Genomic DNA, 20,946 nt, shown 5'->3' with positions numbered 1-20,946 from the left:
TTTTTTCATTTTACATCATCTAAAAAGTTGTGGCCGTTGCATTTCCTGAATCATTGATTATTGGTATTTTCGCAAATGTTCAGGATATTATCCCAATGAAGAACTCCGTCCTGAAATGCATAGGGATTTATATAATGGAATCAGTTGAATTTAATGAACCTTCATTCTTTTCTATATGTGTGATTTCGCAACACGGAGATCATGATCCAAAAATAAATTAACTTTGTCATTCAGCAAACGGTTATTTGATGATTAAAATCATATGACAAACTAGTAATTATTAGAGGGAATTCATCCAAAGGAGTGCCAAATTGGGACATTGATCTCATTGAAAATAACGCAAACTATATACTGTATTTCCAGCGCCCTGGATCAGAGGGTGGTACCCACTCACACCCTACACCAGTTGAATTGGTTTACCATAGCAACTTTACATGTTTTCCTAAAGAGTGCCACAAATCATTTCTTTATTACTTAGAACCAAACATACTTTGTTGTAGAAAAATAAGTTTTGTAAAATCACAGTTTTTAAGTATAAAAAGTGGACACGCTGCATTTCTCAAACAGTTCAATGTTAACCCATGGGCGAAAAACAATGTTGTAATTTCAAGACTTACAAATCTAGTCTTCAGTTTTTTTTACCAACACTGGGCAAGGGACAGGTAAATGTAGAGACTGCACCAACAGCAGCACTGGGGCGGCCAGATACAGAGGTTAAATTTGGTCACTGGGACCCAATGTTAGTCAATGGAGACTGGACGCACGCAAAGAGGTGCCGGTTGAAGGTCGGAAAAATCGGACTTGGGCCTCAATCTCCAGGGGCTAGGACTAGCACAGAGGGGGGGGGGGCACGAGGCAGCACCATAGACACACCCTCAACAGCCCACAGGTGTCCGGGTGCAGAGTCCCAACACAGCACAGGGCATCCAATGAAAAGCAATCGAGACTGAAGATTATGAACAACCGCTGCAGGTTCGGACCAGGAGGCAGGACGAAGGAAACTGGTGGCTCCGTAGTAAATTTGGGATATTGAGGGACACATGGGCAATGTCGGTCGTGCTCCTGAAGGCCTGGGGGGTGCGGTGTAGGGGTATCCTTTGAGGTCAGAAGATCCTCAAGGGGGACGGTCGCGGTTAGGGTGTCCTTCGATCTTAGGCTGCAGACGTCGTCATGGAGTCCAGGAGAAGTCCCTAGGAAGTGAACTCAAGCTGAGAATTGCGGTGGAACCTTCTTAGGACCAGTGGGCCACTTCGACTCGGGCCAGTGGCGTCGGGTGCAGAGTTAGGTCTGGAGGTCTGGTTGTGCGGTTCTACAGGGCACTGGCGTTCTTCATGATGGTTTCTTTGTGGACAAGGCCACTGTCCTCAGGAGTTCTTGGGGGCAGATTTATGTTAACTGGCGCATCCCCAGGGATGCGCCAGTTAATGTGCGCCACAGTGCGCCACAGCTCCGCCACCCATGGTGCGCCGCATTTACAATGCGGCGCACCATGGGGCAAAAACGGCACAGATGCGTGACGCATCTGTGCCGTAAAGGCGGCGCATTGCTGGAGTTGCGTCGCAAGTGCGACGCAGCTCCAGCAAGGCTCGGGGGCGCCCTATCTGACCAATGCTGCGTCAAGACCTACGCCTGCTTCAAGCAGGCGTAGGCTTTTGACGCAGCATTGGCCTGAAAGTGACTGAGTGAAATCTTATAGATTTCACTCAGCCACTTTTGCGAGGCGCACCTGCCCCGGAACGCCCACCCTGCGCCGGAACGCCCACAAGCGGCGCAGGGCTTTACAACGTGACGCATCTGCCTAGATGCGTCACGTTGTAAATCGTTCGTAGGGATGCGCCACGTTTACGCCGCCTTGCGTGACGCAACAGCGGCGTAAACGTGGCGCAAGGCCTTCATAAATCTGCCCCAAGGTCTTTAGGGAAGGCAAGCCATCCTTACAGGGTTGTGGAGTTTGCTGGGCCTGCAGGACGCGTAATGTTTTGGAGCAGGTTTCTTCGAGGGCTGCAGACAGGCTGTAGGGCTGGGGCCAAGTCAGTTGTCGTCTGGAGTCTTCACTGCTGGTACAGCACTTTGGTCCACCTTTTTCTTTAGGTCATCAGGAATCTAAGGTGCTGGTAGGTAGTAGCCAATGGGCTACAATCCTTTAGGGTGACTACAACCTTTGAATGTTCACTCCCTTTGGGGAGAGGGCATACCCCTAATCCTATTAGCTAAAATTCTCACAACAAATATGGAGAATTTTCAAAGAAGGGGTCACTTCAGCAAAGGACGCCTTTGCGGTGGTCCCGGCTGAGAATGAACACACCACCCCTGACTAATTTTCCCACTGACCTTTCCGCCAAATGTGGGGCTTGGTCAGGGAGGCGGGCATCTCCACTAGCTGGAGAGGCCCTGGCTGGCTAGCATAACAAAGGGAAGTAAGCCTTTGAGGCTCACCGCCCTTGTATGCTGTGTCTGCCTGGGGGTAAGTGTGAAGCACCTCCACCCTGAGCAAGCTTTTGTTTCTGACTCACAAGAGAAAATGTCTCCCACCTCAGGGGGTCAGAAACGTGTCTGGAAGTGGCAGACTGGTGCAGTCCAGAAAGCTACACACTTGTGATGGTTAGGTTTTCAGGGGGCACCTCTGAGGTGCCCTCTAAGTGCCTGTATTAATAAATCCAACACTGGCATCACTGTAGGGTCATTAATCTGAGATGTTTGGTACCAAACATCTTGGGATTCGATGGAGCCATCATGGAGCTGTGGAACCCATATTGACAAGCTCCCAGCCCACGTAATTGGTATGGCTTCACTATACACTAGAAGGCCTAAGAATAGACTTAGGAACTATAGGGGAATTTCTGCTCATGCAGTCATCCCCTCACCAGAGGAACAGTGCACCCTGTATCAGGACTAGGCCTGCTGTATGGGTGACATACCTATGCTAACACTGCTGGCAGGCCTGGCACACAGAGATGTGTTCGGCTCCCTCATGTGTTTGGTGAGGGATCTCTTAGGGTGGCATAATACACACTGCAGCCCTTTGAGACCCTCTCTGGTCACAATGCTGTTGGTACCACTGGTACCTTTTACATGGGGCCAGAGGAGTGCCAATTGTGGAAACAAAGGTACATGTTTTGCGAAAGAACACAGGCACTGAGAACCTGATTAGCATGGACCCAGTGCCCGGCAGAGTCAGGCAAAAGAGTGAGGGGTAACCATGCGAAAAGGAGCACTTTTCTACAACATGCTTTTCCCTAACTGAATGTGTTATCTGTCAAATATCGTCAAACTACAAAGATTAAGATATTTGCATACTATGCTTAAAAAAGCAGTAAAAGCTAATGCAGCACATCATTATTTTTTTTAATCTATTTTTATTGATTTTAGAGCAGTCATAGATAACTTTACAGTTCTACAATAACAATTTACACAGGGTAATGGCCATAGAGGTGCTAGTATACTCTAGGAGAGTAGGTGAGTCAATGTCTAATGATAGGTAATTATGATGCAATCTAAACATTAACATGTAAGTAGAACTGACAACATAGCAGAAGAGGGTCCATGTTATAGCCTCTAGCATGAGGACAATTCGGGCTAGTTCAGATAGCAAATTCGAGCAGCATAATATGTAGCTCTACAAAAATAAATTACCTTCCCATGGCAGGCCAGCAAGCGGGACGAGGGAGGGAGGTGTGGTCATTAACCCCTTCACTGCGGCGGCTATTCCGTCGCATTGCTAAGGGGGCGGGGCGGAAGAGCGGGGGGCGCATGCTGGTGACGGAACCGCTCCGTCACCAGCGTCGGTTGCGCTGTGCTTATGACGGAGCACTTCCGTCATGGCCCGACCCGCTCAATAGAACGCTCAGCGCAGGCGCGGAATCCGTGCCGCGCAGGCGTGCCGGGCGGGCCATGACGGAACCGCTCCGTCATCAGCACAGCGCGACCACGGCTGATGACGGAGCGGTTCCGTCATCAGCAGGGGAGGGGTTAATGAAAGATGGAGGGACAAAACACTGCGGTCAAAATCCAACCATGGAAGGATAGCTCTTCAGGGAGGGATATCATCACTAGAAGACATGGCTTTATGGGCAAATACTGGGGCATCTCAGAGGAGGAAGGTATGCCCTATGTAGGATGCAAGTTTATATAAATTTAAAACGGGTGCTGCATGGAATCTGAAAGAGATATTGCAGCATGGCCTGCCATTCTTTGTCACTGAAGACAGTTTGGAGAGCCTTCTCCCAGGTACGTTTAGGGGTCTGTCCCTGCATTGTCCCGGACCCCTTTATACAGCTAAGTGATCGATTTCCTACCATATCCTATTTTTGTTTTTAAATTATTTCAATTTCTTTATTTGTATTTTTTACATTTACTAATACAATGTGCACTTAGTATGCGTTCATTAACACTTAGAGTCTTACATCCGGCAATTATTGCGTTGCACGTATCAGTATATATTCACATAATTTCAGTTACAATATGGAGAAGCGTGGCTCAGTGGTTAGAGGCGGCAGACCTGGAAGCTGAGATCGACCGTGGACCAGGGTTCGATTCCCCGCCTCGGTGGGTCTCGGGCTCAAAATTCCACGGACTCGACAATTCTCGCTCTGGTGCCTACTCAACTCACGGGGTCACACTCTCCGACTCTGGGCAATAGCTTGCTTAATCTCCACTACGGCCCCTCGCGGCGGGATGCCTGGCTTTCACCTTGTGGACACCCTGCCGGGGTTTCTCACAGGGGAATACCAGGACGGGTTCCCTAAGCAAGCGCCAGGACGCTTACGGGCAGCCGTGCGCTTTACAAGTCCAATACATTTACATTTACATATTCATTTTGCGCTTTTGTCTGGACGTCTATCATGTGTCCAACTATTACAGTATTTCTTTGCACCTGTCGGCAGTCACACCAAGCGTCACTACAGCAAGCCTGGATGTAGGCAGGCAGGCGTTTATAACATCTTGTACACTGCCGACCACTCTCGCCGTTCGTGGCCCATGTTACACATTGTCTCGTTGCAGGTTTAACATAGCATTGAACTTGTGGATTAGAAAACAACACACAGCACCATAAATTGAAAATTCTACCGTATCTGATTCTCTGGATGTAATTAATCTATTGTAACATGGAATTTAGTGTCAATAATATTATGTTTGAGACCTGCTGATGCAGCTCGAGAGACTGTATTTTGACAGCCCCTATCCTATTGTGTAGAGTGTTTGTAATGCAGTGTGCATATGGAGTTCTTTACATGCTGTCAGGTCAGTTTGATCACGAGCTGTAACTTTCCATAAGTAAGGAATTCACCTGCAGGCAATCCAAACCAATCAGACAAGGCCCAAAAATCCATAAGAAAGTCCTACTGAAACAGATCCCCAACAGAGGTCAATCCAGCATGATCCCATTGGGTCCCATAAAGAGACAATGCCCAGGTGACCCGGGAGGGCCTACAGCAGAATTGCTGCAGAATTGCTGCAGAATTGCTGCAATGCAGGCGTGGTCTTAGTATATCTTAAAGAGTTGCACAGGCAGGTGGACGCCGCTTCAAGTAATAAGGCATACCAAGCAGGTTCTATGGCATGGGGAAGAGTGCACCGTTCACCATGTCAGGTTTTATTTGGTCCACTGTAAGGCCTGTCTATGCCAGGTGTGTACAGCCAGCCAGTAGGCAGCCATTGTAGTTGGACAGTATTTTAGTAGGCATGAAAGTCAAGCACTCCGTGGCCTTTGCAGCCAGTGGGAAGTAGTAGCTTAGTAAAAGCAAACCGCCATCGCCCAATACCCCAGATCAAATCAAGCAGTAAAGTGTTAAGGTCCCTAAACGCCATAAGGGGGATAACCACGAGGTTATTAACAAATTGGTAAAGCAAGCGCAGAAGAACCACCACCTTAGTGAGGGCTATGAGGCCCATAACTGTTATAGATAGGGTAGTGCAGAATGCAACAAGTGTGTGTAGGGTACTTCCAGAATTACCCTGCAATAAATCTGCCCAAAGAGTGAAATACCTTAATACCAAGGTATTTTAAGGAGTTAGACACTCAGTGTATATGCAAAAACAACAACTGATGGACAAAATGCAGAACAATGTCATACATTCACCCTAGTACAGAGACCTGGGCCTAAATCCATCGTTTTTTGGCTCCCATTGCCATTCCGGTTTGAACCCAGCAATATGCAAACCAGTCTTGACCCTGCACCCAATGGGAACAGTCCAGACCAAACTGCCAGGCCAGGTCCTTCCTGGACAGAAATCATGCATCCCAGGACCGGTTTCGGGGTTTCACCCCTCATCAGCCAAGACAGCTTGACTCCAGTAACATGGAGAGCACGTGACCAAAATCTGGGCATACCCGTCCCACTTGGGGGGACAAATGCAAAAACAACAATTGATGGACAGAATGTGAAACCGGTCCCCGGATGCTTGTTTCTGGTCCAGGGAAGACCTGGCTTGGCAGTTTGGTCAGGACTGTTACCATGAGCCACAGGGTCAAGATGGATTTGCATATGGCTGCGTCTGACCTGGGGAGGCAAAGTGAGTTAAAGAGCAATGATGGATTCAACCCAGATCTGTGACTGAAGGTGAGTATCTGAAAAGTTTCAGCACTCCGTCCATCATCTCCTTGTGTTTACTCAGTGTATATGATCTGATCCAAAACCTATTTCACGGGAAACAGACCCTTGAACACAGGAAAAAGATACGTTTTATTGGGGTTAACTTTAAGATCAGAGCGGGCATGAAAATCATTCAGAATAAGAGCAATGGCTGTAAGATCCAGTTTAAAGAAGCAGAGGATTAGTAGCATGTCGTCGGCATATAAGGATGCTGTGCATCTCCTATTGGTATGCCCCATACCCCTGTCACCTGAAATTTTCAGCCACCAAGGGCTCTACTGCCAAGATTAATAGAAGGGCGAGTGGGAGCATCCCTGTCTGGTCCTCCGAGAGATAGAGTTGTTGTCCGAAATGAGACAGTCAGTCTTGAGTCTGGCTGTACGGGAGGCAAACAGTAATGTAAACCACTACAACAACAGGGGCTGAGGCCAAAGCGTTTCAGCACTGCTACCATATAATCCCAGTTCAGCATATCAAATGCTTGTTCAAGATCAATGGAAATACATCCCGCTAGGCCCTTCAATCACATGGTAAATGTGGCCTATGTTGAGGGAGGTGATGCGGTAGACGACAAGCCTGTTTATATTTGGAAAATGAGGGATGTAAGATGGGGGAGGATGCAATTGGACAGGATTTTGCTTAGGATTTTGTAGTCAGTATTTATAATAATTAATGGATGGTATGAGGTGATGTTTAAAGGGTCACGATTGGGCTTAGGTATAGATGTGATGATTGCCTCACCAGTGGAAGGAGGAAAGCTACCTTGTTGAAGAGCTTTAGCAAACAAGGTTGTCAGACAAACAGGGATTTGTAAGTTGCGTAATATTCTACACCTGCGTCATATGGGCTAGGTGTTTTTCCAGACGCTAAGGTTCGAATGGTCTGTTTCGGAATTCTTGCATCAAGTGCCTTAACATCCCCATGAGGATAATACCTTGCTGCTTGAAAAAGTGGTGAAATGTCCATAGGCCACAAGTGGTGGTCCCTCTGCAAACCGCTCTCTATACTGGTGTGTAAATACAGAAATGATATCATTTTGTGTGTATGATACCATTATGACACTACACCAGATCCTAGTGGCATTTTGTTCTTGCTAAAGTTATGCATGTCCAGTACACTAAGAACAATTGATGGACAGAATGTCCAGTACACATCCCAATCTCTGCTACCTACCTCAGTTTAATGAGTTCAATCTCTCCTTCCGTTTTGAAATGCCATCTTGCTATCCCGTAGCCCCAGATCAAAAAGAGTCTAAGGGCCATATTATCAAGAAAGGGCGATACATTATCGCCGGTTTTATCGGGAGTAAACTGCCGCTAAAGCGGCGATAATGGGATTGATAATATGCCCTTTTGAAATCCCATAGAAGCCCAGGTTCTGGTGTTAACCTGGGCTTCTGTGGGAATTCACACTCTGCCCCCTATTATACTAGCACCCTGACAGAACAAAAAGTGCTCGCAAGCTGCTTGTGCGCGCCTGGTGTCATAACTACTCGGAAAAGACCAAGGCAAAATACTCTCAAGCTTTAAGATGCTATAAGATAAAGACAAGCCTAGGTTATGTTCTACTTATGAACAAGATAAGCCACTAACCCCTTTCAGGAATTTTTTTTAACGGTTCATGAATTCTCTAATCCGCAAGTGTTCAAAAGATAATCTTTCCTTCTCTTTTATTTTGTGGGGATTTGCCTATCTTTTTCATGGACAAACGTCTTTCTAAAGGTACTCTTTAGAATCATGTGGTGCTTCTATTTCACCTGACCAGTGACTGGGGGCATCGTTTACAACCTTGAGCTTTCAGAAACTGCTATCTGAGTTCAGCCCTCAGACTTCAAAAGCAATATTTACTTAATAAAAGCAGTTAAATGTGGATCCCTAGATGACCAAATCCTGCTTATATTTTGCAACTGAAAGCCGCTGTGACATGCACTTTGGTTAATTATTCTCTTATTTCAACACAGACTTCTATGGTTTAGAAAAAGACTTGCTAAAGAAGCCTTCCCTGGACATAGCCACACTAAGCAACTATAGACCTACCGCTCTGTTACCTTTTGATGCCAAGATAGTGGAGAGAGAAGTCAATGTCAAAATATCTTCTCTCATCACAGAGAAGACATTACTTAGTACGATTCAGGCAGCATGTGAACCAACTTCTGCTTAAAATTTCACAGAAAGTTTCTATTAATGAACATCTCAGAGGACTTCAGTGGGTGCCAATTAATAAATATTTCATTTTCAAGAGCTGTTGTGTTAAGGAAATTGCACAACAAAGGTCCATCTGTTATTTACCAACGTTTAACCGGTATGCCCTAGCGTGCTTCTTGTGATCAGCTAGTGCTCATCTTTTAGCGTTTTCAAGGGTGAGGAATGTGTACCAAGGCGGTTGCGTCTCCGTTTGACAGCTCTCAAACCTTTGGACTTCTCTGCCTGCTGATCTTTACCTTTTTTGTCTTATTTCCTGCAGGGACACCTTTTCGGCAATTTTGGAGTTAAAAAATTCATATGGACTCCCAAACTCAAGCCCCTGTGTTGTACTACCAAATACCCCTTTCACAAATATTCAAAGAGAAGTGCAGAAAGATCCATCATATGAGGCAACCCCCATTGCCATTAGTTCACTCTGCACAAGGCAGCCCCCCTTCAACTGGTCCATGACCGATTCTCTTAAACTATCAGCACAGCTGAGTGTGCAGACTTCACAGTTAGCCGAGCTTTTTACTGCAGTAATACATTGGTACTTACCATTTAGCAATACCATTGTATAGTATCTGAGTAGCATAAAAAAAAAGATCATGAAGGGATAAATAGTAGTCAATAAAGACTGAAAAAAATCAATGGATCCTGTGACAAGGCCTTGTGTTCAAGTGTATGTGCATCAAGTTTCAATTGCATCTTTTAGCAGGCAGAAACAAAATGAATACATGCAAATCTCTAAAATAACAGTAGTTGAAGCAGTTTTAAGTCTCTTCACTAGGGGCTAATGTCCCCAAAATGTTGAAAATGAGCCAGGATGCAACAGTAAAACAAACCCTTTATCCTAATCTTTTGTACATCTGTTTGGAGTCTGCTTTTACACTCACCCTGCAAAAAATTCTATTGCGCCTAAACCCCCACCTCCTGTCAATTTGGCCTACATGACAACTGTGAGTTTGGAGGTCCATACAGTAACTTTGAAAGGCTCTTAGACAGTTATCTATTATATATATATTTTTTTTCCCTTTTGACTTTTGAGATGTACAAGTCAGTGACACAATCTCACGATTACTACTATTCCATGTACCTACCCACACCTACATCCCCATTCACTTAGCGTCAAATTCTTCCTTTTCTCACCTGATATCAGACTGGATATAATCAGTGGAAGGATAAGCATTTTCAACATGCGCATGAGGATGTCACCAGGAAAGGATATCAGAAGCACAATGTTACTATCCAGTGGCGGCAGCAAACGCAGGAGGGTCCCAAATACAGAGCCCAGAATCACACCTTCAAGGAAAGAACATACAACAATTAGTTTTCTTAATATAATCCTAAACAATCCAATTTACTTTCTTATTCTACTTATAATAGAATTAATAACTTTTTAAATGTAGTCAAAATTATGTTTAAGCTAGGTGAAGTTAAAGTTAGTTTTTGAGACTGATTGACCATGTTTTATTCTGCAAGAGTGACTTACTCCTAACTAAGGTCTGACGTAGAGAGTAATTCTAAGAGTGGTGGAAGCTGGACACCCACCGTAAACCAGTAGATATTCTTCAGCATCACACTTGAGGGTCCCAGTCTCCCTTAGGGAGAGTGGAGCAGCTTATTTTCTGATGGGTGAGCCTCTGCTGACCTCACAGTCAGAAACCTTTATACGGTAAGCCATGTGTTAACTGTGGATCAAAATGCCTGGTCTATTTAGGAAAAGCGTTGTGATGCATATCTTTCCTGCAAGGTTACATTATGTGAGGCAATTAGTACTCAGCTAAAATATATAACTTTCCCTTTATGAAATCATTCAAAAATATTCCTTCTACTGAAAATCTTTAGGATCCGATTCACAGAACTAACTTAAGACACAATCCTAAACTTACTACTTTTGGTATTCACAGAAGGCATTTAGTAGTAGTAAAGTTAGGATTTGGTCTTAAGTTTGACTTAAGACAGACTTAAGACAGACTTAAGACAGACTTAAGACAGACTTAAGACAGACTTAGGACAGACTTAAGACAAACTTAAGACAAACTCCTAACTTTACCACTACTAAATGCCTTCTATGAATACCAAAAGTAGTAAGTTTAGGATTTTGTCTTAAGTTAGTTCTGTGAATTGGGCCCTTAGAGCCTTAAATGAACTAGTGGACCATTGCCAAACCATCAGCGATGCAGCCCATACAAAGATTTAGGCTTTCCAAGTAACAGCCTTCATTAATAGTGCCTTAATAACAGTCCAGAGATGTTCTATACTTCACTGACCTACCCTAAAAATCACTGTTCCATATTAGGAGCTCCGTGGAACTAAAACATCTTGGGAAAAGTATTTACATTTTAACTCCATCAGATAAAATCTTGCAAAAGAGTGGCTGTTTACTAATGTGGCTTTCCACATAGCCCAAATGTTGCATTGTTTATAGCACACAATAGTCCAGCACACTCATTTATAAATATATTTTCTAGTATTTCAACCGAGGTAACAATATTTCAGATTGATGTAGACAGCAATTCAGTGGAGTTGTTTGCAGTTCATTCTTTATTTCTTTATTTTCTTTCAGATAAAAGACTGTAACCGTAGCCAACGCGTTTCGTCCTTCACAGATTTCTTCAGGGCAGAAAAGTATAATAGGTATTTGTCTTTTCGCAATTTTTTTTTGATCTCTCCCCAAAGGCATCCAACTGGTTTTCAGATCGCCTTTATGTCATAGATTAAAGTGACCAATTCTATTCAGCGCCCAAATGCTTGAGGAAAGGCAGTTCTGGGTAGGTCTAAACAGCCTATAAGTAATGGTTCTAAAAAAAAGATACTATTAGGAACCCACCATAATTCCTGTGTTGTATTAACTACTGCTCACTCCGCCAAGGTCCATAAGGACCTTTGGTTGTAGTTTTGTGATCAGAGCATCTCACACAAGCAGAGATTCCAATTACATGTATATGTAACTGTGAACTACGTCTTAATAACTGGCACTGCTACCAGTCTCCCACCAATGTGTGACTTCTACATCCTCCCTTTTGATCTACAGCACTAGGATTTATAATCATTTGTCATATCCATCAAGATCAGAGTGAAAAAGACACTTACTAAGCTTAATGACTACTTCAACAGTGGTATTGCACACCAACTGTGCCATCTTTTCCCAATAAGCCTGTTCATCTCACAAGGGGAAGGGGACATCTCTTCGATAAAAATACCCACTACACCTGGCCCTTTGCAAATTTGAGCATTGTCATCGACCATCCACCTAGATCCCTTCATTCCTTTTTAATGAACTAGGGCCAGGTGCACAAGGCATTTTACTGGTGGGCCGCTTGCGACAGGTAAAATTAATTTTTTTCTGTACCAGCCCTATTTTGCGAGTCGCCAACCTATGTCATGTAAATGTTGTCCTTTTCTAACAGCAAGTTGCACAGGTATGTCTGAATGTTTTGCAAACTTGAATGCGGGTGCAAAACATTAGCAAATTACCACCAATTCCAATTTGTTGATATCTCATTCACAAACAGGAAAGGGTACCCAGGGGACTCCTTTCTGAATGGGGGCGCCCCACTTTTTTAGAGCAGGACCACTGCTCACTGTTAAGATGTTAAGAAATTGGAAGAAAACTTTTCATTTTTATTTTTGAAATGCATTCTTTTTTTCTTTAAGGAAAAAAGGCTGTAATTTAAAAAAATAAAACTGCTTTTTAGGTCGAGCAGACCTACATTCAATGCGAAGCATTGATTGTTTCTGCCGACAACTATTGTGAGCCGTTTTGGGGAATGTGGACATGACTCAGACGCGCGCTTTTGCAGTCTCAGTTTTGACCGCGGGAGCGCGCTTCTGAGACGAACTCACAGCCCCTGCTTTTGCTTCGCTCGCACTCGCATGCATTAACGGCGCACACACACAGACACAGCCAGCCCCCACCCCTCTGCACGCACGCACACACACACACACACACACACACACACAGGCGCGCGCACACATACACACGCTGCGCCCCCCCTGCACACACACAGACACGCATACACATGCCGCCGCCACCCTCTACCCTCCCCCCCACACACACACCGCCACCCTTACAACTAAGCCCCACTCACCGCATCGCCGCCACTCCTGACTTCTGCAGCCACCGCGGGGCATCAACTCCATGGGCGCGGGCTTCGCGGAAAACGGAAGTCCCGCCCCGCGACAGGCGTAACGCTCCCGAACTTCCGTTTTCAGGATGCGCACGCTCGCGGCTTGTTGATAATGCCGCCTCTTTAAGGTATGCCTGAATTTTCCAGTCAAAATCTCCTAAAGCACCCGATGAATGTCCCTGTTGATTTCTCCAACATGCCTAGGAGAGTCTTGAACGAGAATATTTATGTACAGCAGCATAAAACATCGACAAAATGATATTTGTCATAAGGGTAACCATCGGTGGAATACCAGCTTGCTGTTTTCCGTTATTTCCTTCCACATTTGCCTTCATTTATTTATTTGTCGCTATATTCGGTTCTCGGTTTGAAGGCGAATCCCTTAAGGAGGGCGAGCTGGAATATGCGCCTCTCGGGGCGATTACCACTTTGATGTGACTTGTTTGTTTATGGAGAGGCGCATCCCGCCCACCTGCTGCGGTGACTTGTGCACATCTGCCTTTTCCCACGTCATATTTACATCCTGTTTTCTTTAATCAGCCCAGCATACTTTCTGTAAAACAGCAATTGCACACACCGTGTATACTAGCAAGTATCGAGTATCTTGGTTAGTTGCCCTTTTCTACTGGAAACTGAAGCACCCTGAAAGCCACCAGTGTTTACGCGCACACTGCTGGAACATTTGTGTGCACAGCTTGCTTCTACGCCTTGGCATTCTGTTGCTGCCTGTATAATTTGCATATCATTAGTATGGGCACGAGTCACTGCAACAGATAAAACATCTTTACACTCATGTCTTACAATGGCTGGAACGCCTCATCCAGCTACAGTAAATCAGCCCCTTTGATGTCAGCCAAGGGTTCCTGGGATGGCATTCGAGCTTGAGCTTGTGACCTGGTAACCATAGAGACATTAACCCATTGGAATTATTTTGTCCTATGCTTTTCATGCCAGGAGGACGTTAAACGGAAAAAAAACATTGTTCCTAATTCTTAGTGGCATCAAAGCAGCCTTTGCTCCAGACCTTGTACTAAATGGTGAAAAAATGATTGCTATGTGCGCTCTAAATATGTTCTTCAGTATTCTTTTTCTTGGAAAAAGAACAAGCGATATGTGGTTGAATGAATAATACAGTATGACTTAGTTTGCACCAGTCCTTCTTCTTCTTTTTTTTTTTTTTTTTAAATCTTTTTAATATGCATTTTCATTTTGGGGTTTCTATTTCGAACTGTACTTGCATTTAAAAGGAAACTCTCTTGTATTGATTACTACATCATATGATTTTAAACCTTCACCGTTTTGTGCAACAGGCAATACACTATTACTTTGCTACATCAAAGAAACCTATAATGATTTTGTATGAGTTACGCAACTCATTTAGCTATGAGGATCACCTGGCTACTAGTTGACAAGCTGAGTGTATACGACAACAATAGACCGTCTCTGGTATTGGTTCCCAGATAATTTTGAAAATGAATTATCAAGGACACGATGGACTTTGCATGATGAAAGGTATGAGCGACAAACCCAGTGAAGGGTGAAAAAACAATAAGAAATTAAGAAACTACATTGACCACAATACAAAGCGAGGGAGAGAAACGCCCATTGAACAATTAACAAATTAAAAGAAGTGATGTAGTTCCTGGCCATACCTGATTGAATGGCAGCGGCGTGAACCCTTTGAAAAAGCTCACGGAGAACGAGCGAAACACGTCAGGAGGACGGGGCTGTCCTTTAATAAATTGATGCAGGCTCCATCGCGGTGTGCGGCTATTTACTTTCCTTTTCTGGGAAGGTGTTGGGGAGAATATATATATATATATATATATATATATATTTTTATTTTTTATTTTTTTGTTGTTGCAAAAATACGCCGCACTGAGAAATCCTTCACTTCAGGTATTTAATTAAGTAAACCGAGCCAGTCTGTCACACCGACGTATTTCGGCCGCGCAGGACCTTTCTCACTGTTGGAGGACACTACTTTATAGTCTATTTATACCACTTCCTCTCCAACCCATGCTGTGGAATTCTGGGAGTTGTGGTTTTTAGTCCTTTTTTAACAAAGACAGACCAACACATTGATGTCATGAGATTATATGACTAACAGAACATTTTATTACATATTTAGTTATTACCATCGTGTAAAAGTATATATATTATATATCATTGTAATTGTCACAGTGTAAGTTTTCCCATCAATAATTTTCAAAGAGAGAATAGATCAATGGACGTGTTATTTCATTGTTACGTTTAGTATTTTATTCTCTTCAAATGTTATGAATTTACCGTAATCATAGTATCCATCATTCATTACCACATTACAATATAGTGTAGTGGCCGCAGGCATGGTGTGTAGTACGCAGTTTCTCGGGTATTGCCAGTTCTCTTTAACATTTTGAGTGCTCAAAGTAGCTCTCCCTTATCAGTATAGTACCATACATATTTTCATTGATGTTGATGGTATTATTGATTTTTTTTATGGTGTCTTAACGCAACGTTCGTTCCAAACAAAGCAATCGTCAGATGATAGTTTTTACGATTTATTAGTTAGTTTAAGATTCTTTAGAGGTGTTTTAATATCTACGTTCATAGGTGGACATGCAGTTCCTCGTTGTTAAGACCTTTGGGGATCTTCATACTTAATCTAATGATGTATCGTGATTCCAATTGTCTGAGTTTTTTTCTTTCTATCTCCTGCTCTTTCATTTTGTGGAATGGTGTCTAATCCAAAGAATTCCATTCATCTCCAGTCATTGTTTTGGCATTTGACTATGTGTTTTGCTGTCACGTAATTCAGATCTTTGTTTTTAACTGCTCGGATATGTTCCAAAATTCGCTTTTTAAGCCTACAGATGGTGCTACTAATGTATCTTAGTCCACATGCACATTGGATGACATAAACCACAAATTGTGTTGTATATGTGATTTTATGGTTGATTCTAATAGATCATCCCTCCGGATCCATAATTTCTTTTGTATTGACCCCGATTTTACAGGCTTTGCAACTATTAAATTTTTTTAAATCTAACTTGTTCTAACCAGATTTTCTTGGGTTTCTCTTGAAAGTGATTCTGGACTATTTTTTCCTGTAGGGAGGGTACCTTTCTGTATCTGACTTCTGGTCGTACTCCAATGATTTTCCCAATATCCTGATCTTGTGTCAATAAATGCCAATATTTTTTAATTATTTGTGTGGCACTTGAGCTTTATTTGCTGTAGGTTAGAATCAATCTGGTCACTTACTGTTTATTAGCACTCCCCGGATGTTGTCCCTCCTTTATTTCTTTTTGAGCTTTTGTGAACAAAGTTTGTGTGTGTTACTTCGTTTTTAGGTCTCGCCTGTCAATGCGCATGCGCATTGAGCGGCGCGAGACTATAGGGGTTTAAATAGAGTTTAACTAGACTGGCGATTTGATGCAGTGCATGTGCGCTTTTAGCTCAATGCGCAAGCGCAATGAGTTAAAATGCGCGTGCACAGCATCAAATCGCCAGCCATCTGTTGCCCAGCTTGGTGCCACCAGCAGCTCTTCCCGCTCCACCCCCTGCTGCATCAAAGGCTTTCACGGCCGGCTGGCCGTGCTTGCCCAGCTTGTTTTCCCTGTTCTCATCATCTCCCCCTTTCTCCTCCCCCCTAATTATTCACCCCTGCTGTTGTTCAGAGCCGCCACAGCAATGCTGCCCTCCATCACCGCCGGCCGTCAAGCATTTTCTGCCTGCAGTCAGAGCTTGTTTAAACCATCGGCCATGCACCTTTCTTTATGCCTTATTTGCCCTATTTTTAATTAATTAGATTATTAGGTCTATCTCCATTGCTCTGCCTTCCACCTCTTATGCCTCTCGCCCCAACTAATCTTCTCCCTTTCTATACTCAACTCTCTCCCTTTCTATACTCTCAGACTCCCTCTCCTGCTTCTCTCTCTTGCTTCGCTCTTGGGCTCCCTGTCCATACTTCTCGCCCCTGATACACTCTCTCCCTCTCCATGCTTCTGTCCCCTGCTGAACTCTCAGGCTCCCTGTCCGTGCATCTCACCCTTGCTTCACTCTTGGGCTCCCTCTCCGTGCTTCTCTTCCTTGCTGCACTCTCTGCTCCCTCTCTGTGCTTTTCTCCCCTGCTGCACTCTCGTGCTCTCTAGAGATGTGGCCTAACGACCAGAGTTGCCATCTAAGTCACGTAAATACAAAACATGTTGCATTCCAAATGCTATAGGTGTCACATTCGCGAAAGTTATAACTATTGGCATTGTAAATGACAAAGCTATCAATTTAGCTATTTTAAAAACCAACACATAAATAAAATATTTGTCATTTACAAGACCAATAGCTCCAACTTTTCTAATGCGAGACCTATTGCATTTCCAATGCTTGATTAATCAGTAGTCACATACATAGTGGTCTGTTGACCCCAGCAGGCGACCATCCCTGTGAGTGCTGCCATTTCCAATGGGTCGTAAAGTGCGACCTGCATCATGAATATTAATGAGGCAGGTCCCTTGCAACCCATTTGGGATTTGCTAACAATGCCCGAGACACTGTTGTACATCACGTTTTGCGACTTGCAAATTAAGAGTCTCAAAAACCTGATGGCCGTACATGTGACCACTAGATATCAACTTAAACCATCTATCACTTCTCCCTGATCAACACACAACACCCGGCCCACTCATGGAATTCCTTTAAGTCTTAGGTTTATCTCCAACCAACTTAGCTTCCACCTGCTAAACACTGACTCTTTTGCCTCAGATTCATACAATTAAATCACTATATCCACGCCATCACCTGACTCTGCTGCATGCTTTAACATGCAAATTAATATTAGATCTACTAACCTCTTATTTCAGCTCCTCTAACCACCTGTATAATGATGACACGGAGATCTTGCCCCGCCTTTCACTTATCCACAGACTCTACCCTGAAGTCACCAGTTGCCTCACTGCCATCTGCCACTGCATGGTGCTTCCACCTGCTCAACTAACCAAAAGCATAACACCACTAATCAGGTCTCTGAATATCTTCTTACGTGCTGATAAACTCGCTCCTTACCCTGTGGCTGCAAACTTGGAGTACTTTTCACCTCAAAACCTTTCATTCATAACACAGCTAGCAAATTAGCAAATAAAAGTGAAGTATACCTCCAGCTTGTCATTTCCAAGGAACAAGGCACTAATAAATATACATGTAATTAACAGGCTGGGCTACCGCAACAACCAGGTTGTTAGCCTCCTTAAATACTGTTTTGCCATAATGATAATGTTATAAACTCTACAACATGTGTTCTTTACCTTTAGAAGGCTATTGGTTTGACATGCACTTTTTTAAAATAAACATGTCAGCCCGATTGTCTTTGTCATAACATTTAATAATTAACAGATCTCGCCTTTAGACTTTCTCATTGGCTTGTCACCATAAAAACCCAGTACTTACGTCCACAAGGTAACCATCAGCCATATAGTCAAAAATAATAGCTTCTTACCTGTAACTCCAGTTCCCTTGTAGGGTATTATAGTCATAAGCACTGAATAGTCCCGCCAACGCCTGAGGACCCCGGAGCACTTCAATATATCTTCTTAAGTGTAGACCTTCGCCTTTCTTGAGGAAGGCCTGCAAAGACACTTAAGAAAGAGACAGATTATGCAGCCTATTTACCTAGGCTACAATGGCCAAATTCCTCATCCTGAAGACATTTTGAGATGATTTGCAAACAGCATAAATCTCCCTCACGAACCCTTTTTTTATGATAGAGATGAAGGAGAGCAGGTCAAGTAGCCTCATAGGCTGTCATTATCTGGCTGAAAAAGAAACTGCACCTTTAAGAACTCAGACACCACCAGTATCCCATCATGCTCAGCAGATAGCAGTTGCTTCAGTTCTTTTTGAAGGCGATGTAAGAGCATATGTATATTTCATAAATACCACTGTCCATTCTTCTGGGGAGCAGGGAGGCTTGCTTATGACTATAATGGAAATACCAAAACGAGAGAACTGGAGTTACAGGTAAGAAACTATTCCTTCTCTCGTAGGGGATTTCTATTTATAGTCATAAGCACTGAATAAAATAGCAATCCCATCCCCACAGAGCGGTGGAGGGGACAGAGGATGAACCAGGATGTTCAAGCAAAGAGATTTCGGAGGGAAGCTTGCTCTACTTGAGCGTCTGCTCTAGCATCAGAGTCTAGGCTAGAATACTTTGTGAATGAATGAACTGATTCCCAAGAGGTTGCTTTACACATTTCTGGAATAGGCATGTTACACAATAAAGCAGCAGTGGCCAACTCACCTGTAGGGAGTGTGCATTAGGATTAGGTGAGAGTGTTTTGTTAGCTTTTTGATAGCACAATAGGATACAAGAAACTATCCAACAGGAAATGGATTGCTAGTAGGTGGCTAAACCTGTACGGATCAGATCATAGTTGAAAAACAATTGGTTCGATCTAAGGATATCCTGTGTTGTCTCCTCACATCCAGGGAATAAAGAGTTCTTTATGCTGGAGTAGAACGATTCCGAAAGAATGTAGGTAATGAGATCGTCTGATAGATATGAAAGTATGAAATAACCTTAGGGAGAAATTTTGGGTGAGTTCTCAGAACCACTTTGCTACAGCGAAAAACAGTATACGGTTCATGGGAGCATAGAGTTTGGCTCTCATTAACCCTGCAGGCAGATGATGTGATTGCCACAAGCAAAACAGTTCCCCAAGATAGATGTTAGAGCGATGCTTTGTGTATGGGCCCAAAAAGGTCCTGCATAAGGCATACAAGGACTACAGTAAGTTCCACTGGAGAGTAAGGGCACTTAATGTGAAGGGAAAACTTTCTTCAACCCCTTTAGAAAATCCTCGATGACGGGAATTCTGAAGAAAAAAGGGGTTTGAATGACGTTTTCTGTAGGCAATAAAAGATACTAGCTGAACCTTTCAAGAAGAGAATGGCAAGCCAGATTGAACCAACTGGAGTGAATATGGAAGAATAATATTATCCTGGTCAGGTGTAGGGTCCAGGTTCTTAGATGAAAATCACATGGAAAATCTCTTCCATTTCAAGGCATATGCGCCACCTGTGGAAGGCCACTTAGCCTCTTCAAGAATATCCATGCCGACTTGTGGCCGAACTGATTGTCAGTACCGCTCTACCTCAAAAGCCATGCTGTCAAATATAAGAGGAGAGATCCTGTTGTCCCAACTGGCTACTGAACTTCGTTAGCAGGTCTGGTCTGCGTGGTAGTTTGGGATGTGGATAGATCCTAGAAGGAAGCCCATGATCCACCACTGAGGTGGCCACTTCTGAGATATGAGGATCATCTTGATTGGTACAATTTGATGAGGACTGTTGGGATCAGATGAATCGGCAGGAAAGTGAAAATAAATTTGCCAGACCAGTAGACCCATAGGGCATTTCCTAGTGTGCTTGGTTGAAAGTACCTTGAGGAGAAGCTTCTGTGTTTTCTGTTGTCCGTAGTGATGAACAAGTCAATGGCCGGAGTTCCCCACCTTAGGAAGATGATTTGAACAACGTCGCCGTTAAAGACCCATTCATGGTTCTCTTGCAAAAGTCTGTTGAGAGAGCCTCCCTGTGCATTTTGTACACCTGGAAGGTGAGATGCTGTAATCGTGGTGTCCCTGGCTACGAGTCATTTCTAGATTGTTTCGACTTTATGTAGAAGAGCCTGGACCTCGTCCCTCCCTCTTTGCTGAGGTAGTACATGGTTGTTGTATTGCCTGTCTGAAAAAAGCATGGGGTGGGATCTGAAGGACTTATTAAATGCCTTCAGCGCTAGATGGACTGCGCGCAGCCTGAGGCTGTATGTCGATTCCCTCTGTGCCCACTTGCCTTGGATTTGGAGGTGATCTATGTGGTCTCCTCATTCCAGTAGTGAGGACTATGGTTTGAGGAGGGATCCTCTGAGGAAATGGCGTACTTCAAAGTAGGTTGGTTGGAGAGCACCACCATTTGGAAGAAAGCTCAGCATGAGGGGACAGCTGTATCATGTCTCCCCAATTGCTTGCCAGTTGGACCTACCGGTCCACTATACATTCCTGC

General features: G+C 43.8%; 1 protein-coding gene across 1 annotated transcript in view; it reads right to left on the bottom strand.

Annotated features, from left to right (window-relative positions):
- The window catches only part of LOC144770521 (excitatory amino acid transporter 2-like), a 712,365-nt gene that overhangs the window by 627,497 nt on the left and 63,922 nt on the right, over positions 1–20,946 (bottom strand). The window contains exon 2 of the mRNA XM_078655127.1: positions 9,926–10,078. Within this exon, the coding sequence (XP_078511253.1) occupies positions 9,926–10,078 (153 nt within the window). The remainder of the gene's footprint in view (positions 1–9,925; positions 10,079–20,946) is intronic.

Source organism: Lissotriton helveticus, chromosome 7 (assembly GCF_964261635.1).
Source record: "Lissotriton helveticus chromosome 7, aLisHel1.1, whole genome shotgun sequence".
NCBI classification, from domain to species: domain Eukaryota; kingdom Metazoa; phylum Chordata; class Amphibia; order Caudata; family Salamandridae; genus Lissotriton; species Lissotriton helveticus.
Note: the sequence above shows the minus strand (reverse complement) of the source record. Positions and strands in the feature narration are given on the sequence as shown.